This window comes from Mastigoproctus giganteus, chromosome 11 (assembly GCF_048544385.1).
Source record: "Mastigoproctus giganteus isolate SK-2022 chromosome 11, ASM4854438v1, whole genome shotgun sequence".
Classification (NCBI taxonomy): Eukaryota; Metazoa; Arthropoda; class Arachnida; order Uropygi; family Thelyphonidae; genus Mastigoproctus; species Mastigoproctus giganteus.
This window is the reverse complement of record NC_143585.1, coordinates 90,068,505-90,081,021: the sequence shown is the minus strand read 5'-3', so window position 1 is coordinate 90,081,021 and position 12,517 is coordinate 90,068,505. Positions and strand designations below refer to the sequence as shown.

At 34.8% G+C, this 12,517-nt stretch overlaps 1 protein-coding gene across 1 annotated transcript in view; it reads right to left on the bottom strand.

Moving 5' to 3' along the window:
* The window catches only part of LOC150078245 (regulator of G protein signaling loco-like), a 311,630-nt gene that overhangs the window by 103,155 nt on the left and 195,958 nt on the right, over positions 1-12,517 (bottom strand). Inside the window, 1 exon segment of the mRNA XM_090384508.1 lies at positions 6,444-6,666. Within this exon segment, the coding sequence (XP_090240634.1) occupies positions 6,444-6,666 (223 nt within the window).

The window sequence follows — 12,517 nt, the reverse complement described above, 5'->3', positions numbered from 1 at the left end:
ATACTATAAATCAGTATAAAACTGGCCGTCCAAAAAGTGGGTTGTGTCTAATCATAATTTGTACGAATACAGACTGGATGATATTTAGCCCAGTATGTAGCCCAGAATATCATCCAGTCTGTATTCGTACAAATTATGATTAGACATAACCCACTTTTTGGACGGCCAGTTTTATACTGATTTATAGTATTTAATATAACCCTATGCTAAATTAATTGTATTATCCATTATTATGGATATTGGAATTGGTATACAGGCAGATGATAACAGAAACCGATGGCTCAGTCTAACTTGGGTTTTTATTTTGTAGGGGTTTAGCCCTCGACAAAGTCTCCTACAAAATGGGTTCCCAAGTTGGGCTTATTATGTTATTTATCTAATATTTGATATATTTTTATGTAACTTTGCATATTTTTCATATAAGCTGGAGGTACGGTTGGAGAATGGTTACATCAATTTTCAAACGATGAGGTACTTGCATTATGGTAACTTATATAATTTGGATATATATATATATATATATATATATATGCACACACACACACACACACACACACACACACACACACACACACACACACACACACACACACAGTGTTTTTTTTTTTTTTTTGTTTTTTTTCAATGAGTAGTATGGTAGGAATCATTAACATACTAAATTTATGGGCAGTGCCTTTACAGTGGCAATACCTCAAAAGTTCTTGTTTGTTATCACAACAGAATATATTAGCATGTTTCAAATGAGCAGGTAGCTAATGCCAGGGAAGTGAATTTAAATAACTTTAAGGGGTGTATCAAAGTAGTTAACTATACAAAAACACTTAAGTGTTAATTGTTTATACAGTAATGTCAGAAGTGTCGTCAATAAAAATGAGTGAATTCAAATTGCTGGTTAGGACAAGTAACGCAGACATAATAGGGCTTATGGAAATGTGGTGCCACCCGAAGATAGGGGATGATGAGTTTCAGTATGGTATGTATAATGTATTTAGGAAGGATAGGGAAGACAGAAGGGGTGGTGGGATCATGCTTCTTATCAAAAGAAGCATGAGCGCAATGAAAGCTTTCCCAGATTCAGACATTTTGCATGCTAGTATAGAAGCCGTATAGTGTGATATAGTTGAGTTGGAAGCAAAGGTATAACGAGAATGGGAGTAATCTACAGGCCAGGTGATTGTGAAAATTATGATGAGAGCCTTTACATACAAATGGAATGGGCAAGTAAGCATCAATATCTTTTTATGGGTGATTTTAATTTTCCTCTAATTGATTGGAGCAAATGGACAGGAAACTTGACATGGGGGACAAAATTTTTAAATCAACTAGATGAATTGCTATTTGTATCAAGATGGCGGGGAAAGTAGGGAAAAGAATATTCTAGACCAGTGGTTTTCAACCGGACTGCCACAACAACATTCTTGGGGTGCCGTGTAATTTGGGTTTAAGTTACTTAAAGTTACTGTTATTATTATTATTTATTATTTTTTTTAATTTATACATTTATTTCATTATAAAAAGGTGTACAGTATCCATTGTACTGTATTTTTTTATTTTGTGGTGATCTATAATTGATCTTTATTTAGTACCTCTATATAAAGAATAAAATTATTATATAGGTATATATAATAATTTTATTCTTAAATAGGATTATAATTTTAAATAGGAAAGCAGTAGGAATGGATGGTATGAATGCAGAACTGATCAAGTATGGAGGAAGTTTTTTAAAAGACAGGATACTAAATTTATTTAATAAATGTTGGGAACAAATATAAAATACCAGAAGAATGGAAGATAATAAAAAGTTTGATATTTAAAAAAGGAAATAGAAATGATACAAAGAATTATAGAGGGAATAGCATACTAAATACAATATATAAAATGTATAGCAAAATAATAAATAATAGAATTAAAATTATCTCTGATGAAATATTAATAGAAGAACAGGCAGGATTCAGAAAAGGAAGATCATGTACAGATAATATATTTATATTAAAACAAATAATAGAAAAACAAAGAGTTTAATTTAGAAACACATTTAGCATTTATAGATTATGAAAAAGCATTTGATTGAGTAAACAGACGAAAACTATGGGACATATTGAGTAATAAAGAATATCCAAAGCATCTTACAAAAATAATACAAAATTTATATCAAGGAACAAAAATAGTAATAGACACAAGTAATAAATTAACAGAAGAAAGTATAAAAAATCAAGGAGTTAGACGGGGATGTAGCTTGTCACCAATGTTGTTTAACATATATATCGAGGATATGATATGTAAATGGAAAGAAGAAATTAATACAGAGATATATTTAAATACAAAGAATAGGATTAATACACTTATTTGCAGATGATCAAGTAATTATTCAAGATAGTGAAGATAATTTACAAAGAGCAGTATTTAAATTAAACCAAGTAACAGAAGAATATAAAGTTAAAATATCAACAATGAAAACTAGAACAATGGCTTTTAAGGAGAAAAATACGGTGAGAACAAAAATAGTTAAAGACAATAAAATATTAGAACAAGTAAAACATTTTAAATATCTAGGATGTGATATAGCATATGATGCTGAAGAAGATATGAACCAGAAATTGGTGAAATTTCAAAATATATGTGGAACAATAAAAAGAACTCTGGCTAAGAAAACAAGGAAAGAAACACAATTGAAATTTTACAAAGTAATGGCAATACCAACACTTCTTTATGGTTCTGAAACATGGATACTGAAACAAAGAGACATTAATAGAATACAACTGCAGGAATGAAATTTTTAAGATATGTTAAGGGATGTACAAAATTAGATAAAATACCAAACATAAATATTAGAAAGGAATTAAAGATTTACTCAATTAAAATTATAGAATACAGACAAAAATGGAAAGAACATGTAGAAAGAATGGAAGATAGATTCCCTAAATTAGCTTACACATATAGAGCAAAAGGAAAAAGACTGAAGAAAATATGGGCAGACCTCTTCGAAATCGGAACAGGCGGATCGCCTAATCCATGAAGGAAGACAAGATATAGGTATACATTAAAAGGTCGAAAACCATTGTGTTAGGTATACATTTTGGCTTAGGGGTGCCGTGAAAAAATTACTGGGACACTAATGGCGCCGTGAACTGAGAAAGTTTGGGCACCTCTGTTCTAAATCTCATCATCACCCATGAACTAGATGACATAATAGAGTTGGCACTACAGGAACTAGTAGCAAGAAGTGATCATGGAGTTCTACAGTGGACAATGAAGAGAGAGGTAGCAGTAGTTAAAGGCAAAGGAATGGGTTATAATTTCAGAAAAGTAAATTATGATGCTTTAAGGTGCTACATGGGTTACACAGGCTAACAGATTAACAATAACTGCAAGCAGAGATCAAAGTGATTCTTGCACTGTATCCATTGTGATGTGCAGCAGCCTGGAAAGCAAAGTGCTAGGGATTTCAAGGCCTACTTTGAGTCATCATGAAATACAAGGGCTGTGTAAGAATAACAAGAGTAAGAACACAGACATGTATACACCAATGGTAGAACATTTAAATAAATTTGACGAATCTGAAGTGCTGGTCAAGTCATCAAATGCAGACACATTATGAGGATATCAGATAGGTGGTGTCATTCAGATATAAGAGATGCAGAATTTAAATATGGGGGAGTACAATTTATATAGAAAGGACAGACAGGATAGGAGGGATTATGCTCTTAGCTAAGAAGCACATAAAATCTAAGACAGTGCATCCAGTTGACATGGGTGGCCAATACAATGTTGAGTCATTTTTGGTGTGACATAAGCACTGGGAAGGCAAAAATGAGAGTAGGAGTGCGTTATAAGATGATTCTGAGTGGGGTAGTAAAACAGAATGTCTTATAATGTGAGATTTTAACTTTGCAGATAATGACTGGAACTTGTGGGGTGGTCATTCACACACTAGCAAGGCTTTTTTGGATTCACTGGATGAATGTTTTCTACAGCACCATGTTAGGCAACACAAGAGAGAGAGAGTAATACTCTTAATCAAATTATCAAAAATGATTACTCGTGCATTAAAAATCTGCAGATAAAAGAAGAACTAGGCGGCAGTGATCACGGAGTATTGATGTGAGGGTCACTCATATCAATACGCTGTGTAAAGATGTAATTACCATTAAGGACAAAGGGAAAGGTTTTTGCTTTAGTAAAGGCAACTACAGTGGTCTCAGAGAATTTTTAAATTCTATACAGTGGACCAATTGATAATGTTACCATCAGAAAATTCTAAATGGGAAGCATTCAAAAAAAATAATCACAGGAACTACTGGGGTTTTCATACCAACAAGAAATGCTGTTTATGGTTTAAAGCCTAAATGGATGTCAGAGATAAATTAATGAAACTTATTGTGGAGAGAAAAATGCACAGGACACGCATAAAATATCAAACGATACAGAAGCCAAGGGCAGATATAAACTATTCTGCAATCAAGTCATGAAGGATGTTAGCCAATCTAAGACAGACTATGAGAAATCTTTGGCAAAAGATGAAAAGAAAAATAGCAGATGTCTTTTCTTTTCTTATGCAAACACTAGACGGAAGGGGATGAATCACATAGGTCCACTTGATATCACTGGTTCAACTACTGATGATCCTGCTCAGGTTACTGACAAACTGAATAAGTACTTTGCATCTACATTCATACATGAGGAATCCTTTAAGGGGGTGGTTGCCAGAAGTTTATCATATTCTACCAAGGAGCTAAAGGATTTTGTAATAACTGAGCGAAAAAGTGGAAGAGAAATTGCTGAAGTTAAATGTAAGAAAGGCCCTGAGGTGGATGGGATCTTTCCAATAATATTAAGGGAGGCAGCAAAGGAGATAAGCAGATCATTAGCCATAATTATGAGAGCATCCTTGGATTAGCAGGAAGTCCCAGTGGACTGGAGATGTGCAAATGCATCCCCAATTAAAAAAAAAAAAGAGGGATCAAAGAGTGACATGAGTAATTAGACCTGTTAGCTTAATAGAGGGAAAGAGAGGAGTGGGAAGGAGGAAACTTTGTTGGCTGAAAAACAATCTGCAATTGGACTGGCAGATCAGTTGAGGATCTTTTTCATCTTGCCCAAGAGAGAGAGAAGTACAGCGTGATGATCGCCAACCTCCAATAGGAGACTGCATCAAAAGAAGAAGCTTAACTTCTGTTCCAGGGAAAATAATAGAGTTACCATTTTAAAAAAGTAATTGTTAGTTAGTTATTTGGTTTTTAGGAGCATTAGCAACTAAGGCCATGTTGCTCCAGGGATATGCAATGGTCATTTCCTGACCTTTCCGCATCCTCTGTATTTGGTGGTCACGGGCTCGAACCCTGATCTAATCAAGAAGCGTGTGCTACACACTGCTGCTGCTGTCCACCTGGCTACGGAGGCACCTTAAAAAAGTAATGCAGGACCAACTAGACAGGAGTGGGAAGCTAAACTTCAATCACAGCACAGGTTTGTAACGGGGCAAACTTCTAAAATAAAATCTTCAGATTTTAAACCACCCTACTTTCAGAACTTTCTTGCTCTTTGAGAGAAGAAAAACTATCTTTTTGTCAAGAAACCTTCACCAGACTGATTAATTCAGTCAGAGTGAGAAGAATGCCCAAAAAATGTTTCTGCTCTTTCCAATTCAGACTGACCGAATCCCATAGTTTTCATTACCAGGTTGAAACTATCGTCAGAAAAGCCAGGAGCGAAAGTGTTAATGACATCGGGAAAAAACCCCCAAAACTCTATGAAATGTTGCCATAGCAACATGTATTTTTTGATGAACCATAAAGATATTTTTTTTTGTATCACTCAACTTTTCCAATTAAAATGAAAGCTTTTAAGTGAATACTATACTGGAGGAATACAAAAATTCACAGCTGATGTAAAAGATAATTATTTTTATACTATTTAACACTATTAAAAAATAACGTAGTTGTAGGATTTTATATGAGCAATGCAGTTTGGATTAATATGAAATATTAATCATAATGGATAGCCTTGCTACACTGTTTGCATAAAAATAGTAGACTTTCTGGCAGTGAACTTGAGTTGGGTTATGACAACAACAACAACGTGCCTTGCTAAAAAACAAAAGTTGCAGGAACAAAAAAACTGTTTATTGAGAGCAAACATGCAATTTATTTATTTTTTTTACTTTACCACTATTCTTCTAATTCTAATGAAAGCAATTAATGATGCAGATCAAAATTCAAGCTAATAATTAATGTATACTAAAAATTTACACTGAAATCACTTTAACAGATATTTTAATTTCATGTTCATCATTTCATATTAATCCAATACCTGAATAGTTTGATCACACTTGTATAGAAAGAAAAAAAAATTTTTTTGAATTATAATTTCTACTATATTTTAAGTACATATTATAATTGAAATGAGAAGTTAAAAAAAATGCACACATGCATGCACGTACGTACGTTTATGCCATGGTATCAAAGATTTCCTTTTTTTTTCTTCAATATCATCTTTTCTTTTATTTTTATCAGTATGGTTTCTCTTAGTATATATTTCAGTTTCCTCAACATGCTTGTCTCCTAAGAAGAGTAGTGGTTCCCCCTGCATTTCTCGCATCATACACTCTTTAAACATGGCAGACTTTAAAAAGCGATGGTAGCAATCAAATTTCATTAAGTTGAATATCTGAAATTAAAAAAAAATTAATAAATAAATAAAAAATATAGTGGATATGCGCAAGCAAATAAAAATTTACAAAGTTATAATAAGGCATGAAAGATAAGCTGACAGAAAGGTACAATAGCTCTCTCTCTCTCTCTCTGGTAGAAAACTTTGCAATGTAATACAGCAAATTATAAATAAATCTATGCAAAGCCTACAATAAGAAAACTCAGATAAAAAAAGTCATAACAGAGAGAGAGGAATTAAGAATATTTATCATTAATAAGTATATGGTGCTAAAGTCAAAATTATGAAAATTTTCTAATTTAAATTAGAAATTAATATGCTACAATTTGAACAGAGAAAGGGCAAAATACAATAGCAATCTGAACCAATTTCAACTTCTAATCAACCGAAAGAAAATAAATTATATTAATTAACAATACTATCACACTTAATTTAACTTAAATATTAACTAAAAATAAACTAAAAAAACACCTCAACATAAAAATATACATAAAATTTTAAACACAAAAACTACATCATATTGATATGATATAAACAATATTATTTCTACTGCTCTATATTGAATTCTTAAACACAATCTCCATCATACCGATATAATATAAACAATGTTATTCCTTCTATACCTCATTCAAAGCAAGGCTCGTGACTGCATTTGAGCTCAAGACTTTTGTCACAAAAAAGATTTCAGTTCTATCACAAAGCTGGAATATGCACAGACTTCATCACAAGCAATGTGTAAGACAAACTACTGCTTCAATTTCTGAATAATGTGTTTGGTTAGTTTTTCCCTCTTCATTTGCTGGGGAAATGATCAACATAGGCAGTGGGAAAAGGTGTTCAAAAATGGCTCTTCAAATATTCCTACCTCTTAAATTCCTAAAATCACTTCTGCAGAGGAAGGAGGGCAACGGTAGAATTACCTTTTCTTGTTAGCCCAATCTGAAACGTAACCATTAACTCAACCCTCTGCTGCCTTGTCCTGCAGTCACCTGACAATCCATTTTAGAATCTTACCCATAATTACAACATGTTCAAGCTTATACACAATCATCTTTCTAATATTAGAGACTGAGTCAAATTCTTTGCAATTCAAATACATAATGTTGAAATTATTTCCTATATCCAGCTCATGAATAATTGTGTCAAAATAGCTAATCAGGTTAGTTAAACATGATTTTCCCTTAACAAAACCAATTGCATTTTTTTTTTTTTTTGCAAAAGTTACTCTTTATCATTGCTGCCATGATTTTCTCTATCACAGAGGTCAGATTGATGATATCTAATTACCTGCCTCACCCCTAGAATTGTCTTCATGCATTGGACATACACTGGCATTTCTACCAAGCCAGAGGAATCTGTCACGAGACCAATGGATGCCCACATAATTAACCTAATGGTTCTATGCACTCTTATGATACCCTCAAACTGACTTCAGGGGCCATATGTCTTTAAATTAAAAGTTTTTATAATAAACAATTTTCAGTAATTTCAATATCACAAATTCATGCTTCCCAGCTTCACTTTCACAGCTTCTCATTACAAAAAGGTCTTCCGTAAAGATTGACAAAAGCACCTGTTCAATTCATCAGCTGGGACATCTAAGATTTTTCTGCACTCATTGCACAAGGGTCTAATCTGATTTATTTTCTTCTTTGTATTCAAATATATGAAAATCACTTTGATGACCCCAGTCTTTGCTCTTTAGACGGTGATTTCTCGTGATCAACTTTTCCCAGCCCAACCTTTTCTGTACTATTATTACAGATCAACTTGTGGCTGTTATAGACTTCAGTACCTCACATCACTAACTTTCTCAAACCATCTAGTGCTATATTTTCTTAATGGTATATAAGCATTCACGGCTTCTGTGACTATAGCTTTAAAGCTATGGGGGGGGATAAAAAAGATTTGTATTCACCGAGAAGTAGTGATAGAAAGATGGAAATTTTTTTTTTGTTTGATACCTCTATCAAACAAAATCTCCATTGAAATCTCTACAGCAACCACACAAATTTTGGTTTCGATCTGACAATTCATATTTTTTCCCTTTGCAGTGCTGAATGAAATGAAGTGTCACAATGGATAAAGTGGAATACAGGTCAGTGATTTAGTTCTTTCTGCACCCAAAAAAATCAACGAAGAAATGGTTGCTGTTTATGGAGAAGACTGCCCAGGTTACAGTGTTGTTGCACATTGGTATAAACAATTCAAATGTGGAAGGACCTCAGTGCATGATGAAGAAATCCCAGGGTGCTCGGCAACTGTTACAGAAGTGTTGCAAAAATTGAGGAATTAATCCCGAAAGATTGCCGTATTAGTTGAAGAGCTCTAAATTAGTGTAGATCTGTGGAGAATATCATCCATCAACAGTTGCATATGAATAAAGTGCAACTATGACAGAAAAGTATTTCCAACCTCCCCATAAAGCTACTTGCTGCTATAAAAGAAAAAAGACAGGGAAAGATGTCAAAAGGTGTGTGCCTAATTCGCAATAATGCTCCTGTGCATTCCTCACTTGCTTCAGTGAGGTGTGGCAACAATTGTGGGTTTGAAATATTGCCACGCTTATTCCCCCAACCAATTTTGTCCCCCATATTGTGTTCTCTCTTCCACTTGCCACAATAAATAAGGGGCAAACTGAAATTGCCAGAATAAGACATTCAGGCTTGCTCACCCATTCTGTCTGCACATAGGGGCACTCATCACACTTCTGGTCTACAGCATACCACACTCTCATTTTATCATTGTATTGAATTATTAAAGTCCACCTCATGTAACTTTAGACTTTCCAGAAGTTGCTATTTGGTAACTGTATCACCACATCGGCATAGCACTGTACCAATTCCCCATTCAGAAATTGTATAGCTATCACAAAAACTTTGCAGTACCTTCCTAGATAGTTAAAAAAATCATATAGTGTAAATTTAATAACATTCATAATTTTTGCATTTTAAATACCATTCTCTGTATTAAAAAGTAAATAGTTTCTTTAAAAATTATATGTTTTAATATGATTAAAACTATTTGAAATCCTAGAGTGACCTTTTTATAATGCATGTAATGATGCTCAGCTAGCAGTAAAACCAATCTTCTTTAATCAATTGAACTAACTTGTCTACCTAGCTAAGCATTCAAACTTGAGTGCAAAAGCATAAGTTTTTGAGTGGACTGTGGTTTAAGCCTGTGTCACTGTTGAGTACCGTTGCTGTATTCATTGTTGAAATGATTAATTGTAAATTCCCCTGACTTAGTGGTCATGCCTGAGTCTAAACAGAATTTTTTTTAAAATGATTATTGGTGCATATGTTATAAATCAGATGTATTAAACCTCACTGAAATTGCCCATTACAGTAATGCTTGCATGTCTTTTGGTCTTCTCTGGCATCAATGGCTGCATACTTTGCAACACCTGCTCAAGAAATTCTTAATCCAGCACTGCTCTTTTTAAAAGGATGCAGTACTTGGTAGCAGTCCTCCATTTTCTCTTTCCTTTTAACAATAGGCAACAACATTTCTCAACGTAATTTAAGCAGCTGACTGCTTAAAATCGCAAATGCAATTATACCGATAGCTGGAATTGTGTTGCTTTTTACGTTATTATGGTGAAATGTGTTTCCCCTTCACTGATATAAAAAACAAATACATTTTCAGAAAATCCTCTTCATTCCTATCGTGTTGCGTTCAGTTCGGGTGAATCCGCGTTCATAGAAACCCTCGTGTAATATAAAACAACAGGCCCTATGGGAAAAATAGGGTTAGATGCCGACCACCCAAGATTGAACACACATTGGTAACCAAAACATTACCAAACATGATGAATAATCGTAATAAAATACGTAAGTATTTTATTACGGTTATTTATTATTATACGTAATAAAATACGTAATATGTAAGCATTTTAATTATTTTAAGTAATACATAAGTATTTTATTACTACTATTACGTAATAAAATATTGCTAATGCTTTTGCTTCTATCGTAAGCAAACTTGTTTTTTGTTTGATTTTCTATCCAAACAGATGACAGCCATTCTATCTCTTCCAATTCTTTGTGTCTTAATCTAATGGATTTTAATTACACTTTGAGTTGTTCCTGCTATGAAAGTTGTTTTATTTTCTCTGCATTCTTTGTAATTCTCAGCGTTGCCTCATTTAGGTCTGTAGCACGTGCAATATCACATGGTCTTTCATTTCGCTCAAAGCGTTTCATGATTTCATATTTTTTCTCTATCGACAGAGGTGGACTGGCCATTAGCCTTACCGGGGAAACCCCGGTGGGCCCGAGGCCGGTGTGATTTTGGCCATAAACCATAGTATGAGGGCACTATAAATTTCCCCGGGTAAGAATTTTTGACCCAGTCCGCATCTGTTTATCAATATTGCTTTTGTTTTTCCTCTGTGAATCTGCAGTGTCTTCACCAGGACGCTTCCTTTTCACACCTTTTAAGTATTTTACTCATTTTTAGGGAATAAAGCACAATTACAAAACGAGGAGGCACGCTTGATACACATAATCAAAGCTGCGCGCGTGTAGCAACTGAATAAACAACACCGTAAAGGCAGAGATACACTATTAATACCTCGCATTTTACTAAAGCACAAACCCCGGGGGCTCACATCTGGTGAGTATGGGCTTGGCACACCCAGGGTCCTGAGCTGGATTTCATCATTCTTCTCTTTCTTGGTGATTCCCTTCTACTTTTGACTCTCTCTCTCTCTCTCTCTCTCTCTCTCTCTCTCTCTCTCTCTCTCTCTCTCTCTCTCTCTCTCGCTCTCTCTCGCTCTCTAGTTCGAGCCCGTCACCACCAAATATGGAGGATGCGGAAAGGTCAGGGAATGACCACCGCATATCCCCGGAGCAATATGGCCTTAGTTGCTAATGCTCCTAAAAACCAAACAACAAACAACAACAACTCTCTCTCTCTCTCAGGGTTACTCGGGATTTTTTTTTTTTTTTTTTCCTGGTGCAGCATAAGCCTCAGGCTTCCTTGCATCATATGGATATTAATAATAATAATAATAATAATAATTTCTAGGGGTTACTACCATAAAACAATTTCCAGTTGCCTTTCTGCTAATAGAATCTGTTATAAACTTGTAGTAAACTCTATTTAATTGCATTTGCGATTATACCGATAGCTGGAATTGTGTTGCTTTTTTACGTTATTATGGTGAAATGTGTTTCCCCCTTCACTGATATAAAAAACAAATACATTTTCAGAAATTCCTCTTCCTTCCTATCGTGTTGCGTTCAGTTCGGGTGATTCCGCATTCGACTGCCATTTCTTGTAAACACAAAGGCGAATCGTGAATAAGCGAATTTGGTTCGTGTTATATAAGATATCGTTCCCCTATTTATAAATCGTGTATGATCGAATTCGTGTAGTGTAAACACGTGTTATACGAGGACTGACTGTACTTCACACTGTACTGATTATATGCTGCCATATTCTTCTATTGGTCCTTGAGGTTGTCACAGACATTCTCTCAGATAGGCCAGACAAGCTGTACTTGCTACCTGGGAGTAAAAAATGCTGATGGAACTGATATTCAGGTGACACTCAAGTCAAGTGGACCCAATTTCGGCAGAGTTCAGACAGTCTGTGACAGCCAAATCCTTCACGATGGTGGGACTGTTAGTAATCCTGAGTATAACCCCCATGCACAAGCACACTGTGGGTGACCACCCAGGTGTGAACCAACATAAGCAGGGGTCAAGGTGTGGCACCCACACCACATGGAGGAATTCCGTCCCTCTGTGTTACCAGGCAATACTAGGTGGTAGATGACTCTCATCAACCGGTGAAATACCACTACTTTGCTTATTGGAGGCTTGAAGTGGTGGAACCC